This window comes from Dermacentor silvarum, chromosome 10, assembly GCF_013339745.2.
Source record: "Dermacentor silvarum isolate Dsil-2018 chromosome 10, BIME_Dsil_1.4, whole genome shotgun sequence".
Classification (NCBI taxonomy): domain Eukaryota; kingdom Metazoa; phylum Arthropoda; class Arachnida; order Ixodida; family Ixodidae; genus Dermacentor; species Dermacentor silvarum.
In genome coordinates, this window is record NC_051163.1 from 128,678,068 (window position 1) to 128,697,288 (window position 19,221).

A 19,221-nucleotide genomic window follows, 5' to 3' on the forward strand; every position below is an offset into this window, starting at 1 on the left:
TCGGCTGTCAACAATGCATGGTGTAATTACGAAGCGCGGTAGAGGATGATGTGAGCCTTTCATGCTTTCTCTCGCTTCAACGTGTCGCCGAAACTTGCGATTAGGTGACCTCTAAACTAGGTGCACGAGAACACAGTGCAGAGAAAGTTACCAGCCATCTCCACTTGCTTAGGCTTTGCACCCACTGCGACCATCTCCAAGATAGGGCAGTGGGCCGCATAGGCACCCAGCCATATGGACAGCCATATGCAGCCAGGGCTGGGCTAGAGGAGGAGACGCACGCGCAGTGTTGCTTCAGTGCAGGACGGGGTAGCCCTGCACTTTGTGTTCACCAGAAGGGATGGTGCGGTCTCTTTTATCTCTTCCCTTTGGACTGGATCTGAACAGTCGCAGCAATGTGAAGGTTCACGCGTGAGCCTTTACCATTTCAGTAAGTGCGCCATCGAAGGGCTTTTATGGCGCGGCCAAGATGAGACTGGACGACACTTCTGGTTCATCTCTCGCTCATTGCTGTTCTTTGCAGCAGCCACCACTCCCTCCAAGATACATCACTCACTTCCTTTCTTCAGCATTTGCATTTTTGCCAAGATATTTTATTTTTATCATAAAGAGCAATAACATATTTTTCTCTCAAGAACTATGCAGCGGCTGCATCTTGATTATTCCCGCATGCACAAACACTGAGAGAAAGTGTCAGTGGCTTTTTTAACCATCCGCGCAACTTTCACAAAAATTTATGCGGAATAACAGAAACTACCATCCTATTAGTATAGGGTGCAAGGTCTGCATTGAACTTCAATACTGTCACACCAGATAATAGCTATAGAAAAAACAAACAAAAAAACAAACCTACAGTTCACAAAATGCCAAGAAAATACACTGTACTTTCCAGACTATAGTCCGCGAAGTATACAAGCTTAAAAGTTAAATTAGTGTGGTGTGGAGTAAACATGATATTTTAAAGGTTGGAAGCACACTTGAAGAAAAGAAGTTCACACTGCATCTGCAAATTATTCCCGTGCTACAACACAGCCAAATTGAGTGCGCATGATTGTCGCTGCGCATAAGCAATATTTCCAGTCCATATAGGCAGCTCGTGATATGCAAGTGAATATGCAAGTGAATGCTACTTGCAATATGTAAAGTGGCTGCTTTTGAGGTGCTTCGACTCGTGAGCACATGCACGAAACCTCATTGCAAAATGTGCCACGGATTTATACGCAACTTCACAGATGCGCAAAACCTAAGAACACTTGTGACGGCAGCAAAAAGACGTAAAGCCTTCATGGCATCGTTCAAGATCAGTGTCACCGAGAAAGCACAAGAAGTCCAATCGAACAGCAGCAAAAAAATTTGATGTCAATGAAAACAAAGTGTATGGTGCACTGCAGGACACTAGCTTGACCAAAGCTGCTTCTCTTCTGTATACCGGTTAGTCCCTATGGACAATACAGCAGGTGCGGACTATATAAAACAAAACTATTTATTTTAGACCTATATTGGTCACTGTGGACTACACAATGGGTGCGCACTATAGTCTGAAAAAGACAGTATATAATATATACCAAAGAATCTCAGTGGGCATGGTGGCTGCTGCAAAGAACAGGAAAGGTGAGAGACGGAACAATATCTTGTCCAGTCAGTCCGATCATGGTCGCTCCACGAAAACACGACTTGTGCATTTTTATTCAGCTGCCATGACTGGTCATTAGTCGTGGCGTAGGGGTCGGGTGCCCGCCTCGGCTGCGGCTTCAAAACCACGCTACCACTGGTCATTCAAATAAGGGCCCCCATCTCACCTCCTGATGCTTGGCTGTCTTTAGAGGTGAACTGTCCTGGGGAGGAGCCTGCGCTGTGTAAATCCCGTCGGACCCTGCAGGCTAGACCCCACTTCCGCAGTCGTGCTCCAAATGCGGAGCCGATTCATGCTCTTTTGATCATATGCTCTGGCTGTGCCCAGCCATAGAAAACTCTATACTTGCCACAAATGAACAGTGGGAGGAGTTCCTAAGAAGCGACCACCACCACTTCAGCTCCAGGCAGTCCAGAGGGCCCATGAGATCGCAATGGGATTTCGCCTCCAGGTGGCATTGTGCGCGGAGCCACCGACTTGCCCCCTGGCCAGTTTCTCAGGACAATAAAAGAGTCTTGTCATCGTCACCCTGTGAGCACAAACAAGAGCTTCTGGGGCGCTCCCACGGCGGCAATTTCCCATGTGGCACCCCAAAGCACCCATAAAGTGTGGACGCCTTAGTTTGGAACCGCTACTTCCAAAGTGATGTCTTGCAATGCCAAGCACCAGGCCGGGAGACATCTCTATGCATACAAAAAATAGATGGGCTTCCAATAACACCGAGATTTGAATCCAGTACCTTTTGCATACATGGCGGATGGATGGTCTACCACTAGGCCATTGCTGCAGTTAAAAAGAAGCCTGCCAGTCTCATGCTGGTGGGTGCCCTTCCCGAGTGTAGAGGTACCCATAAAGTGACCAGACACCACGCCAGAGAGCACACTTGTACTTAATTTACCTTTAAGTAACGGTGACACTTGTGTTAGAGAGTGTTGCCCAAAGCTGCAGCAGATGCTCAACCTATGGCTTTACTTGGTTGGCCACGGGGAACCCACAGCACTTGTACTCCAATTGGTGTGTTCACCCAGAGACAGCCAATATAGGCCTCTTCGAGATGTAACTGCCTTTTTTTCATAGCTGAACACCAGGCAGGAGGACATCTGTACCATTCAGTGGTAGGTGACCTGTCGGCCGTAGCCTACCACAAGGTACAGCAGCTTCATCCACAGCCTTTGTGATATACAGGCAATGAGGCTCCAGAAGTTGTCCCAAGTGTCAATAAAGGCAGGGCACCTGCCCAGGAGCATGCTCGTACTATTGTGCTCAGTATGAGGTTGGATAGTGGCACTGATTGGCGCCATGTTCAGACATCGTTGTTGTTTCAGAATCATGCCTTTATGCCTGCTTTTCCTCTCTCTTCTAAGCTAAAAACAAAATCTGTTTCAAAAGAAGCAGAACAGAGTGGTGGCCACCTTTTGCACGATCTGGGTATTATACATGCTTCTGGAAATGAAATCTTCGTCACCTCAGATTTTAAGTCGGTTCATCGCCCTGACTGTGTCATCACTCAGTTTTCTGCGTTACCACTCAATGCCTACAGCTGCACTTTCTCTTTCTCCATGCAATGGCTACTCAATAAAAGGTCGTTAATTCGGCCTCCGTTATTTCGGACGAATTGGCATCCCGCTCCTTCTTTCAAAAATACATAGCCATATTATGGCAGCAAACCCTCATTAAATTGGTATAAGATTGTGCGCGCACCGGTTAGTTCGGACTGGAGGCAGGCCAAAGATGGCACTGAACGACTGTGGTTTCATCTGCAACGGTTGTGGCAAACAGCAGTTTCGTTTTGACTCGCTGTAAAGCTGTTGAGGATGAAGGGCTACATCATGAACCGAAGATCTGTTGGCAACCAGCTCTCTGTCGAAAAAAAATTATGAGAAAAAAAATTAACTGAGAAATGTGTCTCAGATGAAGATGTGTGCTGTGGCCCTACTGTGAGAGCCAGTCAGTCACGAGATGATAATAGCAGCTTCCGCACTGCTTGTGTGCAAAATAGAAACAAGATTTGCTCATTCATTCAGCAAATAAAAAAAATTATGGGGTTTTACATGCCAAAACCACGATCTGATAATGATGCACGCCGTAGTGGGGGACTCTGGAAATTGGACCACCTGGGGGTTCTTAACGTGCACCTAAATGTAAGTGCACGGGTGTTTTCACATTTCGCCCCCATCGTAATGCGGCCGCCGTGGCGGGCTTTAATCCTGCGACCTCGTGCTCAGTAGCCCATGACGGGTCATTCAGCAAATAAAAGCATGTTGACATTGTAAGCATTTGCTTATTGTTCTTCTAATACCCTAGATAATTCGGACTTCCTTTTTACTGCCTTGAGATCCAAAATTATTAAGGTTGTACTGTATTTGCAATATAAATGTCGTTGCGGACTCGCTGTCTCTCATCTGCAATATTTCACTGGATGAAGTGTGTCGAACAATGATTGGCACGTAACTCTCACTGAAGGCAGCCACTGTCGGTCCTAATCGTTTTCATGAGACCAAAATGTTGCACATGAAACTGGGGGAAAGGTTGAAATAAGGAATGAAGAGGCGATGTTAGAAGCAAAAAGAGCAGAACCCTCTCCCTTTAAATCGCAAACACGGAACCCCCATCAGTACAACTATCCAACTCGGAGAGCGCTTTGCCACATGCTTGTGCGTGGTAGCTCCTGCCGAGCACGATACTATTTTACGATACCTGTGGACATGGCTAACAGTTACAATGCCTCCACGCTGTGGTGGATGCTTTGTAGTAAAGCCACCCGTAATCTGAAAGAGCAAACATGCGGAACGTCGACCAGAGGACCTATACTTTATTCTAGATGAGAACTTCTTCACACAGCGAGCACCAAGCCAGAAAACCATTTCATTTTCTATCCATTAGAAAAATACTAGTAGGTAGGTAGAGAAAACTGCATAAAAGCCCTATGCCCTATGTGAGGTAGTCCAGTCCTTGGTCAAGTCCCGTTTTGGTGCGCCAAAAGCACTCCCCAGTGGACCATTTACTGGAACAGCTGACACCCGCGCTTTAGCCTTCATATTCCACATGACTGTATAGCTTGCTCCATGTACTTCTGATGGCTGTTATTTCTATTGTTTGAAGTGGACATTTTCGTTACTGCGCTTTTGGATGCGCGCAGTAGATGCCTACAAAAATACACGTCGAGAAGCGGAAATGCGGAAACATACCCAAGCAAAGGGCCAAAAATCTAAAATCCATCTTCTCCACATGCTTTCTTCTCCCTCTTGTGCAGTGTAATTAAACAGACTTTCCACTGTGTGTGCAGAGAAAGGACAGCATCATGGCATACCAAGATTTGTGGGTGCCCCACAATGTGGTGGCGCTATGCGATTGGCTACAGCTTTCTCCTGGCCATATGCTTTGATTATGCCAATCTTGTGCTCAGAATGGTGGTGCCAAGCTCGGTTCAACAAGGACTGCTAATTAGTATATACCCTTTTCGTGGAGCAGTTTGCTTTGGAGGAACGAGATGGTACTTTCGGTGGCGCGCCGCATGTTGCCGAGCGAAAGTGTCCAAATATGAAACCGTTACTGCTTCTGCCCTGATACTGCACGATCAGCCCTCGGGAATGCAATTGGGTGTTGTGGGGTTTCAAGTGCTCGCAACAGTTGTGCGACGCCATTCCATTGCGTTTCCGAGAGCTCCATGTCCGTCGCCTCCTGCCTAGATGGGATGGCAGTGTGTCATAAAGCACTGTCAGTCGGCTGTCATCCCGCCCATGACAAGGTCAATGGCGGACTTCCTGGCAGGATTCAGGCCTTTCTTGCGTACACTCCAGGTGCATCTGCGCAAGGCGGGGCTTGAGGAGACCACATCCAGGCGTTGGAAGGTGCATAAGTGTTCCTCTCAGCCAGTGGCGGCCCCCTTTATTCGCCGCCGACCAATGGTAACTTCGGCTCATCGGGGTGCCGGCCTCAGCGGGCGCACTCTTCAGTCGTCTAGTCCCGAGGCAGCGCTTTCTGATCGTGCCCCCGCCTGTTAGTCTGTTTAGTTCTCTTTGAAGTTTTCGATGCTGTGGGGGTGCGCGATGGCAGGTGCTGGCGAAGGATAGGCGGCCTCTCCTTGACCTTTGTTCTCTCTGCCGCGAAGAGCCGTTAGCGGCCACCGGCGACCATTTGGCCACCATTTGTATAACCATTAGATTCAGATTAGGTCATGCTTGTTAAGCTTGCGTTTGTATGAAAACCAGAGCAATAAATGTTCTTTGTTCTTTCCGGAGAGCTTTGCCGCAGCTCTCCCTCGGTGCGGTCTCACCTTCCTTTAGCTGGGACCAGCGGGCACGCACGCACGCATCGCCACACAGAAAGGGCCGGAGCAGGTGCGGATGTGGTACCCTGTATGCATGCCAGCTCGGAGTGCGCATGATCACATCCAGGCGTCGGAAGGTGCATAAGGGTGGCGCGTGAGCATGGCCGCCGTGAGCATAGCGCGAGACTAGTGTTCTTTAACACACTATGCTCCAATCATGCTGCAAAATGTGGGGCATTAGAGGAAAGACGTGTGCAGCAAAAATAGTGGCTGCAAAAATAGTGACTAGATATTAAGGAATAATGGAATCAATCAGACTAGCCAAGTTTACAGATTGTGGCTACATAAGGAGTGCCTGTATTGCCAGTCCTTCACAATGCATAGCTTTCCTTGAGGATAAAAGTCACTCGTCTATCAGCATTGTAAAATTAACCTTCCAAAGAAGGGACTTCAACTCCGGAACATTGGCAAGAGTGAGTACTGCTCGTTATACACTGCAAAAGGGAGTAACTGGCCTAATAAGTTTCTCACAGGTTATCTACACATACCCACTACAATTCACACGCAAGCTTAAGCCCACTCTATCACCAACGTATTAGCAATAAGGGAATGGGCATACTCTTGAATTAATGCGCCAAAGCACGGGCGAAAGACTACATAGACACGAACGTTCGAAGCTGAACGTTTCGCGACGGTCCACAGAGTAAGCGAGTGAATAGCGATAATACGTCTTTGCTACAAGCTATTACAAAAGAACATCTACATTCCAAGCTTTATGCACAGCAAGAGCAAATCGATCGGAACTGAGCACAGGTGCGAGCAATTCAGCAGAAAGACAATCCGATAGTGACAGAGCCGATTAACTTTACGGAGTCAGGAACATGACAAGCCACTACTTGAACATGAGTGGCAAATAAGGAGGAAGAGCAAAACACACTGATCGTGATTTAATTCATAAGCGGAGAGTTTGGACAGCTTCCAAGACAATTCTAGCCCAATTTCTAGTATACAAGCATGTACATGTTGCTCTCGCCATTTGGACAAGGCATAATGAACTATGAAAGCGCTTACATGTGCTCTGAAATTGTGGCCAAAGCTTCGTGTCGTCTGCCCAGTCACGTCTACGATATCTGCCGAAAAAGAGGTTGCTAAGCTGCAGTGGGGTGTCATGCACATCCATGTAAGCATGGAGGCAACAGAGGCAGCTGAGGCAAGTGATGGTCGCATCACCACGTGATCAAGCATGGTGACACCACGGAATCGCCATGCAAAGGGTCTATACTGTGGTCGCACTGGAGAAGAGAAACTTGAATAGAACTACGCAGAATGGTGCAAGACAATTCTCCAGATAAGCAAGTTTCTCTGGAACGCTGTCAGACCCACGCTGCCTTGATGAAGGAAGAAAGGTCACCCTATGGGCAAAGTATTGGTGCTGGTGGACGAAGTGGTAAAAGAGCACTTCAAGGATCGCTTAAAGCTGGGACAGAAGTTTTGCTTCCAGCCTTGGCTAAAGCGAGTGGACCGAGCAGTCGTGTGCCAATCTGTTTCTTGCCAGATCAATGAGAACGAGCGTTCACACTGTGTCAAAGAATGTACCAATGCTGTGACTTCGAAATGCACTGCGAGTACCACAAATTATTCAAGCCATTAGTCGACTATTTTATCTATCTATTTTGGAGCCCGTGGTCTCAGACAAGGGAGATAGTTTGTCACTGTACCAGGAAATCCATATTCAGAGAAAGCCCTTGATGCCATAAACAAGAACTTTAAGCTTGACAGCAGAAAAACAGGCGTCATAAAAAAAAGCAAGCTGTTGCTCTTTTGAAAGACTAAATCTGGAAAGAATCCACGCAGGTGTCAAGAAGGCAAAAGAATCACGATTAGAAATGCTTTTATTTGCAACAACACACAAGCCAGACGTACCTTTTCGTCCCTTCGTCTCGAACAAGACACTTGGCAGCACGCGATTCATAATTACCTACAAAGAACGTTGGCGACATTAGTGAGGACCCGCCGCGGTCACTCAGCTAAGGCATTGTGCTGCTGAGCACGAGGTCGCGGGATCGAATCCTGGCCACAGCAGCCGCATTTCGATGGAGGCGAAATGCAAAAATGCCCGTGTGCTTGCATTGCAGTGCACGTTAAAGTACCCCAGGTAGTCAAAATTAATCCGGAGCCCTCCACTATGGCATGCCTCATAATCAGAACTGGTTTTGGCACGTAAAACCCCAGAAAGCAGAGAAGAAGACATTAGTGAAAAGTGACTCATTCAAAGTGCTCAACTCTTTTAAAGTTACAATTTGCTAACATGAACCCAGGCAAGTGCTCCGATATCAGTGTAGACCTGCAAAATTTTTATTATGCACTTCCGCATGATGCTTCGATACAACGAATAAAGAAATGCATAACAGAAGAAATGAAGAGCTAACTTTTAAAGATAGGTGTGGAATCTTGCATGAATTGTTCATCAAAGTCAAGTACTTCCTCACCTTGAGTGTCTGTCATAGGCTGGAATGATCAAACGTTCATCCAGATATCGGTGCATGCAGAAGATTCCGGTGGCACCCTACTTGAGCTACCTGTTTAGCGAAGTAGACAGGGAACTAGACAATGATCTACAAGGTTTGGTCGTAAAGGTATGAGTTATGCAGACAACTTTGTAGTGCCACTAAAGAAACAACACTTTCTACAAGCTCCGTGGATGTCCTGAAAATCTTTAGGGAGAGAGGAGATGGTTTGAACTTCACGTGCGAAATCCCAAGGAAGGAAGCATACTGCTCCACAAGTGTAAATCTGCACTTCAAAAAGGAACCCATCTGTAGTGCATATATATATAATTAATTATATATATATATATATATATAAAAATCCCCTTCAGTCACGGCGTACATTTGTGTACGCGACTATTTCGCAATTCTCTGCAGTGGTGTCAAGGAATAGATCGCGAACATTAAGCTTATAATAACTTGAAAATTCCGTTACCTAATGCACCTCCATTTATTCTGAGTGCAATGTGTCACTATAGACGACGCTTGGTGAAGGCACTACCGTGTTGACAGGCTGTTCGACGTGAAGCGGTTTGGTATCAGCTGTGAAATAACTTTTTTTTCCTTTCTAGTAATGCTTGCAGCGAATAATTAAATTGTGCATGTAATTCGAGTGGTTTACTAAATTATTTATGAAGAAAAGTAGTATGACTGACTGATCACTAAGCAGATATTCGATAACTCTATAATTATAATGAGTCATCATATATGCACAAGGAGTCCTTCCACTACCTAGATTTGCTTTCAATGGAGCATGCATTACCTTGGCATAAATATTTGTAAATTTCATACATTTATCGAAAGTCTATCATAATTCGTGACTGAAGGGGATATAACACTGGAAACATTTTAAGGAGCGGTGGTCAGAGCCCTCAGTCCAGGGCCCACTGGCCTCTGCCGCCTGCCTGACCTAGCTAATTAAGGTCTTTTATCCTGCCAAGTCGGAACGGGCGAGCTGTGCCTCCCACTGCTCCATTGTGATATTGTTAGTTGCCCTATGAGGGTGCTTAGTGCACTACCAGGTAGCTCGTAACTTCCCGGGAGTGTCAAGCCTCTCATGACTACCGTAAAATCCCGAGATGGCCACCTAAATCAAGAGAAAATCGAGTGAAAATACGAGGTGGGCTAACTTTCAGTGTGGAGTAAAAAAAAGTTTAAAAATGTATAGCAGCCAAAGAATGAACACGCACTTATAGCACTGAGTTCATTTGTCATCAAAACAGTCGAACGAACAAACAGCTGTCACTTTAAAAAAAAGGTTGGCAACCTCCTCACACGGTGTTTGACGTGGTTGGCAGGGCAGTGGAAGGGGAGACCGCCGAAGGAAGCCCAGCTCATGAAGCTCTCTGTCTTCTGATCCATCGAGGGCGGTTGATATACTGCTGCTTGAAAGAGCGGGTGACTACTTCCTGGCTCACGGCCGCCCATGCGTTGGAAACAAAGTCAATGACATCTTGTCATGATGGCTTCTTAAGATTCTCCTCACGTCACTGCCCCAGCTCAAACAAAGCTTACCACCGAAGGCTGTCCTTGAATGGTTTCATCGAACTGATGCCAGCTGGCTGCACTATCGGTGTGCAGCCACCCGTAACGAACACGTCGCTGTTTTTTGATGGCCAGAGTTCAGCCAGTGCCCATTGTTCGATTATCTCCTGCGCAAGCTAACCTCGTTTCGAAGATGTTGTAACCGAAAGGGACGATGCTATTGTCAGGGGGGGGTTGTATATGTTTTTGGAAAACTAGAAAATCGCGCCAAGAACAGGGGTGCATTATCTTTCGGGGGTAGGGCATCTTTCGGGATTTTACGGTACTAGTCAGACCGCACAAAATTGGCAAAAAACAGGATAGCAGTGTCATGTCTGAAGTTGGCTCTCACCAGATTGCGCGTTCACCGAAGGCTGTGTCAACGATCAAGTGCAAGGCAGAACAAGGCAGGCTTCCCAGAAAACGTTTTGTGATCCACCTCTAAGAAGTTGTAATGAAATTGAAGGTACGCCAGAGAAGGTGACAGATCGACAGAAAGTGGTTGTGCTTCATACGTGCACTGAATTTCACATGACTTGAAGAAATCTGCTTCTACTTTTGGTGTGCAGATGGTGTTCACAGCCAAGAACACGCTCAGCAAGGTGTATGCCGCCGTGAGCAGAAGGAAATGTGTGATTGCTAGAGACCACATGAGTGCCATATGACACCGCAGCCAGTTCACCTGATGCAAGAAGTGTGTCGTCTACAATATACCTCTGAGCTGTGGCAGCACTTTGATCGGAAAAATTGTTTGTTGCTTCAATGAGTGCCTCAGAGAGCACAAGAATTCATTCAAAGGGACACCGAATTCCAATCTTTCCGCTCATTTCCCAGAGTGCGGCTGCAGCGCAAAATTTCAAACACAAAAGTTTGCTACAGCCTATGTGATCAGTTAGCACGGGAGATTGTAGAAGCATATTCATCTTACAAGAAGCTTACCATCCTTGACTCATGCTCCCCGCGAGATATATTCTCATTGAGTCCATTCAGAGCCACGCTGCCCGTTTCATTTTGTCCAATTATTCTCGTAATGCTAGCGCCTCTTTCATGAAATCAACCTTCGTTTACTGACCTTGCCTTGTGGCACAAGAATTCTTGTGTATGTCTTTTTAAATAAAAATTTATTACACTAATCACAATCTTTAGGACCAACTTCTACTTCGTCCATCTAATATTTGTCAAGCGTTGACCGCCAGTCCAAGGTTGGAGTGCCGAATTGCCGCTCGAGTGTTTACCGTAACTCCTTCATCCAGCGCACCAATATAGAATGAAACACCTCCTGCCTCTATCGCTGCTATCACCGACAGTACCAACTTTAAGAAAGTGTGCCACAACCACATCATGTCTTCCCACTTCTCTCTGTATGCCCTGTGGCCTTGAGAGTATCGACAATAAAAAATAATACTGTAGAGCCATGGACAGCATATAAGAATCTGCTACACATGCGCATAGTATTCATTTTAAAATTATTTTTGTGTGTGAATTAACACTTAAGCTGTCAGTAAGCCCACGTGTCATCTTCCTTCTTCTATGTGTGTGTCTTTTTGCGCTACCAATCACGAACGCTTACCAACTTGCCCAATATTCTATTTTACTGCAATTAAAAAGAATTTAGCACTTAACAGAGCACTTCAGCAGACGTCACGCGATAGGGAAGATATTTCCGAGCGGTGTAAATGGAGTCACGTCGTGTACTGCACAACGAGCAACCAAAACAAGCGCAGCTGGCACGCGCGTCCCTGCCCGCCTAACCGCAAAGCACGCGGTTGAAAACGGGACAGGCAGTACTGAATAGCAAGAGGTTGGAGTAAGATACTTTACCCGCGCGTCCCTTGCACACGTAGGCGAGCGAAAGTACAGTAAAGGCAATGATAGGCGATAGAAAAGGGGTGCTCATGGGACCGCATGTACTGCAGTAGATGAAGCGACCAGCCCTATAGTGTCACTACGTGCTCACATCTCGCGGTAGATAGCGCTAGATGTAGCCGAAAGACTTACCGCAACTTTCTCGCTCCTTTCCTGCTGCAAGCTTCGTCAACCTGCGAACAAGTGCAGGGGTGTCAGACTCGCGCCCGATATTCACACGCAGAAACTACAATCACTCACGGCGCCACTCTCCGCAACGTCGGACAAACGCCTCGCCTGTAGTAGCTGCCGGTTCATCGCGGTGCGAGAAGTGCTCGGAAGCTAAATCGCGCTCAATTATGCAGCTTTAACGGCATTAACACAATAAGTAAGAGAACACAAGTTCACAAGATTCATGGAAAAAGCGAATGTTTACAACGAAACCACCGCCATGGGTGGATTAGCTTTGACTACATCTCGACTTTCAGTGGCTTCCCAAAAAAACGACTACTAGTGCATCCCAGTCGCTTTGCCTGTGCCGCTGCGTTTAACGTGCTGACCGCCAGAGGCGCAAGCTTCTTAGCCTACGATCGAAAGGGGAAGCATGGTGGCTAGAAGCATGGGCTAGAAGTAGAGTGTACTAGAATATGGTCGAGTGGGACGAGCGGCTGGGGCGGCGCATGCTTTGCAGTGAGGCGCCCGACGTGGAAAAATACTGGGGCGGCGCTGCGGTGGAAGTGGATTGGGCCGCATCAAGGTCGCGCCGTTGGAAACTGCTGGCGATACTGCTCGGCAGGGTCATTCGTAGTACTTCGCGCGCTGGTACTTGCGTTCAGACCGATGAAATAGGGTTCATAAATGCATATGGCATGTATTTATGCCTTAAAAACAAACTCCTTTCATTACTCTTCTTTATTTTTTATTTTCTAATGCCGCTCGGTGATTGCGCGTGCATTGCGGCCGCAGTGTCGGCTTTCATTCTACTATATTAATGTACGGTTCCCTTTGGAGAAAAAAAATTTTACTCGTTCTTCAAGCAGCATGTATCTGTCGTGTGTATTGTTGCGCATATAGTTTTCTATCAGTAGGTCTTGCGAAAAGCAGACGAAGCAATTGTAACATATGTAACCTTCCTGCTTGCCGCTTCAAACAAGTAAAGCATATCTCCCCCATCGCGCGCCTTGTACTTAGATTTACGGGACTCATTGGTATAGATAAAAAACGTAAACTGCAGTGCAACATTCCAATCATGTTTCCGCCTTTCTCGCGTAACAGAATGTGGAGTAATTGGTACGGGGTCATAAATTTATTGCAGTCGGACCTCGCGCGCCGAGAACGGTTTTAGTTAGCCATTCTATATGCTAATCTTTGGTCGTAAGCCGTACGTGGATTTTTTTTTCCAGTCGATACTTCAAAAAATAAAAAAAAGAAAGAAAGCCTGCGCGGTAGCCTAATTAGTGCCTATATCGTGGATACGGCGTTGCGCTGCTAATTCCACAGCTCGCGGTCTCAATTCAGGTCGCGGAATTCAATGGGAACGAAATGGAAAAAGACTCGTGTACTTCTATTTAGGTTCGCGTTGGAGAACCCCAGGTGGCAAAAACTAAACCGGGCGCCTCATAATCATATCGTGGTTTGGCCCCGTAAAACCCAAGAATTTGCTTATATTAAAAAAAAACGAAAAAGCAGGTGGCTGCGTTCTTCGGCTTATTTCTGGGGGTGTAAACAACATAAATTCTCGAGCCTGATTTCCCAGAAAAACATGTTACGCTCACCCTATTTTTCATCCATAAATGTAATGCCCTTCCCAAATAAATGTATGACCGCTCAACTCTGCTGCTTGTATATTATAAACGGCTGCGTTCAGTTATCCCGTGCACTATCATAACGACCATAATGAAACAAAGGAACGGCATCTCACATACACGTAGAGATATGTGCAGATCTGTTGCGTTCGTTGAAGAAGATAACTGTGGTACCACGTGGGGCACTCAGTTTTAATGGGCTGCAAACATGGTGAGACTGGACCTCCCGTCCGTTAATTCTCTCAGGATCTGCGCCCCGGCGCAACAGCCACGACTCTCCGGCAGCAAAATCATTCGGAATAACAGTCCTCACTTGCATGCAGTCACTCACCTTTGAGATTTCAATAGTGCTGGCATGCGTTACATTCGAACGGAAATGACTATTCGGCGTCGTACAGTATATCAATAACACACGCACGCACACACACGCGCACACACATAGACACACACACACAGACACACGATGGTTTTGCCTGCTATGAATATTATTTCTACGAATGAGAGTTTTATTTCTAGTATTCACTAATAAGTGTGTTTGTTACTGCAAACACGTGTGCTTATTCCCCGGCCGGGAGTTCTCACTTTTTCAATTATTGCATTTATAATATTTGTTATTTTTCCCCTACATATATATATATATATATATCGTAAACATATAGGTCTATGTACCCTTTGATTTAATTACCTAGAAATACATTGATCATTCTTCGCGCCACGCAGTTAATAAACCTGGTTTATTTCACTCTAATATTGTTTTCTTCGATTATTGTCCCTGATCAATATTCACCAACAAGAAGCGCGTGTAAAATGACACGATATCAATAATAAAATTTTCTTACGTAGCTTCATGTTGCACAGATAACTGTTACTTTTGGGAGATAGTGGTAAAAACAGCAGTTCACCTGGCTAAAACTACACTTGGTACATGCCATAAGGGGTCATGGGCGCACCGAAGCAACTAAAACATTAAAAAAAGTGTACTGCACAGAGGTTCTGCGAGAAAAACTGGGCCCCCGCCAGCGGTCCGCGTAACGAACATGCGCTCGCTAGCAGACGACGCGCTTGACAACGACAGCAAAATTGAAAACGTCGCGTTGTATAATCCGTGCCTCAAATATATATGTTTGGCAAAATGGTGTAAACATACATTTACAGTTGAAATAAGGCACTATTTTAAGAGCGTACTATGCGCAATCGGTCTCGGCGCTCGCAAAGAAAGTACGTTGAATATGCCGCGGAGCGCGTCTCCGCCCCAATCCAGTTCGCTTGCAGCGCCCTCGCACTATTTTTCCACACGCGGCGCCAGAGCGCCGTTCGGCCCACTCGACCATTGTCTAGTACACTCTACTCTCGACCCAAGCGCGCGGAGCTAGGGTGCCTCGATGCCCAGCGCCGCCGTTTAGGGTGGAGACAACCCCGCTGGCGCCGCCATATTGAACCACACGAGCTCAGACTCGGCTACGCTTGTGTCCATAAATAGTGTTACTCGCGGCGCACTTCCAAGTGCTTTGCCTTGATGAGGTTTTTGTTATTGGTATCGCATCTGCACATCTTTATAACCAATAGCCGTTAACTCGTCGAAGGTCCAAGACGTAAATCTGTGGCGCCGGGAACATGCCCCAAGTTGCCTAATTCAATCACATTTAATATGCCGTGTGTATGTTTAAAATACGCACAATATTTTTTGCGCTTCGATGCTTGGTATATAAGGTTTGCGACCCCCTTTGTGTGGAAGTTTTTCTTTTTCGGTGTTGTATTTTGGTTTACACGTCACGCCTCCTTTACCGTAGCCAGCCACTCGCGCACGGCGGTTAGTTTCCCTTGCGTTGCGCGTTCTCTTCGCGTTCGTTGCAATTATTTGACGATATCTACGCGCAATTTTGCTTTTTTTGCCCACAAAACTGTGCTGACAGGATTAAGCTGGTGTAAAAATAACTGCGATGTGAAAATAAGGTTTAGTTAGTGCTGTAGAGAAAGATGTAACGTAACTTGTGTTAAGGAATTCTTCGCAGACTCGCATTTTGAACAAATAACTCTTTAATTGAGAAATAAGAGAAAAATAAGAGGAGTAACAACGTGCGTTACGACTACTTCCATCGCGGGTCGCCCTCTTTCCCATGTTGCCAACCTAGCATTTCGATTCCGCTAACACTCGGCCATTCCTGGCAGCGAACTGTCCTCAGTTCATGTGGTGTAGTCCCGAAGATACGCAGGTCTTTTGGACACACGTGTGCTACGTCTCGGCACGCTTTCTTCCTCGTCGGAGCTTGACTGGTCGAACTGTTCCTGGCATCTTCCACCCCATCTCTTCAGTTGGCTGATGTGGGCAGTTGTCGAGTAGACCCTTTTCCTTCCGTTCATCTCGGTCACTCTGTAGGTGTCTGCTGGAAGTACTTCTATCACAGTGAGTGGACCTCTGAACTTCTGGGTTTTTGTTGGGGCACCAGTGTGCTCTGGAACGCAGCGCATGACCACTGTCTCCAACACTAAACTTGTCCGCTGTGAAGTGACGCTTGTCGAAGTACTGCTTTGACCTTGCTTGCTGGCTCGCTATGTCCTTTTGAGCCATCTATGTCCTTTTGAACCATCCTGCATCCTTGGTTGATATCCATGCAAGAGCTTGAAAGGGCTAGTCCCTGTTGAGGCATTGTAAGCAGTATTTAGGTAACTTTCTACCTCCTTGATCTTCTGATCCCAATCTTTGTGAGCTGGGTCCTTGATTGTAGCCATAATACACGGTACCAGAGGTCGGTTCACACGCTCCACCTGGCCATTAGCCCTTGGATGGTGTGCCGAGTTCAGTGTGTGAGCCACGCCATTTTCCTGACAGAAGGCTTCAAAGCCGTGGGACGTGAAACAGGAACCACGGTCCGAGATGATGCGCTCCGGTAGTCCAAACTCTGTTATGAAGTTCTGCATACACCGCAGTACATTTCTCGCCGAGGTGTCGCGCACAGGGTAGAGGCGCACAAACTTGGTCAGATTGTCCACCAGCACCAATATCCACTGGTTCTTCTTGGAACTTCTCACAAACGGACCAACGTGGTCCACATGAAAAACTTGAAATGGTCTCTTCCCAGGTGGTATCGAGTGCAGAAGCCCAGGCTTCTTTCCTCCTGGTACCTTTGTGATTAGACATTCAAAACACATACGGATGTGCTGGTCCACGTAGCGCTTCATCCGAGGAAACCAATAAAGTTCCTTGATTTTTGTCACCGTTCGGTCTGTAGCAAAATGTCCCTGTAAGTCATGAAATTTGACGCACAATGTCTTGCGCATGCTTTTAGGCATCACAAAAAGAACTCGTCCGTCTTCTTCAACGTAAAACAGTTTTACATCTCTCAGCCGTAAGTTCTTGACTTAGGCACTATCTTCTTGGGTCCTTTCTTTGACTGGCTTCTCCAATATTTGGGCGAGCTTCGCCAAGTTCGCATCAGAGCGTTGAACGATCACAACTTGGTCCTCCAATGTCATGGTAAGGCACACTTCGATCCTTGTCTCAAAAACCTCATCAAGCGTGTCCTTTGGCGCTCCTACAGGTTCACGACTCAAATAGTCCACATGTGCCATTTTCTCTCCTGCTCGGTGTTTCACCTCAAAGTCATACTCTTGAAGTAAGTCGAACCACCTTGCTATCTGTGGTTTAAGAGTCTTGTGCGCATTCAGATACACAATTGCTTGACAATCTGTAACCAGCGTGAACGGAATGCCTAAGAGAAATGGACGAAGTCTTTCCATACTCCAGGCTATCGCCATCAGCTCCAGTTTTCCCGCATGGTAATTCCCTTCAGCATCAGTGGTACGCTTACTGACACAAAACACCAAGTGCCAGCGTCCCGACTCATCTTGTTGAAGGATCATCCCCGCAAGTCCATGTCTGCTTGCGTCCGTGTGGAGCTCTGTCGGAGCCAAAGGGTTGTACAACTTCAGAACGGGTGGTGCTGTCAGTTCCTTTCGGAGCTGGTCGAAAGCTTCCTGCTGCTCCACTCCCCACGTGAACTTCGTGTCTTTCTTGGTCAGAGAAGTGAGCGGTTCTGCCTTCAGGGCATAATGGGGAATGAACCGTCTGAAAAATCCCGTTAGACCCAGAAATCGACTTACACTGTGAACATCAGTTGGCGTGCTGGCGTCCAGTATGGCTTGTTGTTTCACTTCACCTGGCTGCAGGTAGCCTTTCGCAATCTTGAAGCCTAAGTAGTCGATTTCCTCACTTCCAAACACACACTTGGATATTTTCAGGGTTAGACCAGCAGCTCGCAGGGCATCCAGTACTTGTTTGAGCCGAACCAGCAACTCTTCCCAATCCTTGGCTGGAATCAGTAGGTCGTCAATGTAACACAATGCTACAGTGTTACGCAGAGATCCGAGGACCTTGTTCATTAGACGTTGAAATACAGCAGGACAATTTCTCAACCCGAACACCATACGTTCAAACTGCCCGGTCTCATCAGGCGGATGAATGCAGTCTTGGCCTTCGATTCCTCACTCAGTGGAAGTTGAAGGTATCCGTTTGCACAGTCTAACACAGCAGTATATCTGTGCTCCGGAGAGTCGTTGCAGCTGGTCGTCAATGTTTGGCAAGGGGAAGTGTTCCGGCACCGTCTGGCTATTTAGCCGTCGATAATCTATGACTAGACGATTTTTTCCATTCTTCTTTTTCACGAGTAGTACTGGACTAGCGTATGGCGAGGATGTTTCGGTTACGATGCCAGTCGCCTTCCACTCCTTGACAATTTCTTGGATCGCTTTTCTTTCCTCTAGCGTTAGTCGTGTACGGTTTGCAGCTGACTGGGCTGCTCCCGGGATGCTCTGTGATGATCATCTCTAGTTGGTTGCAACACCCCAACTCTGACAAATTCAGCGCAAAGCGTCCCTATATTCATTCAGCATTTTCAGCAGTGCGTCAACTTGCTGTTCATTGACATCCTTCCCGACGTTTAGCATGCTACGATCAATGGGCTTCTGCTGAGGCACAGGTCTCACGGGTGATTAGCTCTTCGCTCCCTGATAGCAGTTCAACGTGAGTAAGCAAACTCCCCTTGATCAGCTGTTGGTCTTCATCCTTGTCGTTCAGCATGGGTATCTGAACCATTCCGTCTTCGACGTGAAGTAGTATTCCCTTACCCGTTCCTGTAGGCAATATAACATTTCCTTCACTATTATTAGTCTCCACTGTCACCCAACACAGTCCTTTTGGGCAGCACAATGGTCTCCTTGACACGAAGTGGCTCCTTCGAAGGCTTCATCTGGGCAAGGTAAATGTTGCAAAATGGAAGATCATCTCAGTAGCCAATCCTGAGTTCATCTCCCATGCGTAGGTATGCAGTGTGGTCCTGTTCTATCCAAGTCCTACCAACCAGCATGTCCACAGGCAAGGCACTGTTGTGAACGATAATCACCTTGACCTTACGGCATAACACGTCATCGATTTCTATGTCAACCTCCGAGGTTCCGATAGACTGCACTGTAGATGTATCAGTGTTCCCCAACCCATACAACGCTTGGGCCTTGCACACGACTTGCAGGTTGCACTTTTCAGCCGCTTGATGAAGCAATATAGTCTGAACTTCCCGGGTCAATCATCACGGAGAGCTGGTG

General features: G+C 46.8%; 1 protein-coding gene across 1 annotated transcript in view; it reads right to left on the reverse strand.

Moving 5' to 3' along the window:
* The window catches only part of LOC119431842 (transcription factor SPT20 homolog), a 43,726-nt gene extending 25,011 nt beyond the window's left edge, over nt 1–18,715 (reverse strand). Inside the window, 4 exon segments of the mRNA XM_037699297.2 lie at nt 16,300–16,746; nt 17,437–17,661; nt 17,725–17,933; nt 18,658–18,715. Of these exon segments, the coding sequence (XP_037555225.2) occupies nt 16,300–16,746; nt 17,437–17,661; nt 17,725–17,933; nt 18,658–18,715 (939 nt within the window).
* Nucleotides 18,716–19,221: the final 506 nt, after the last annotated feature.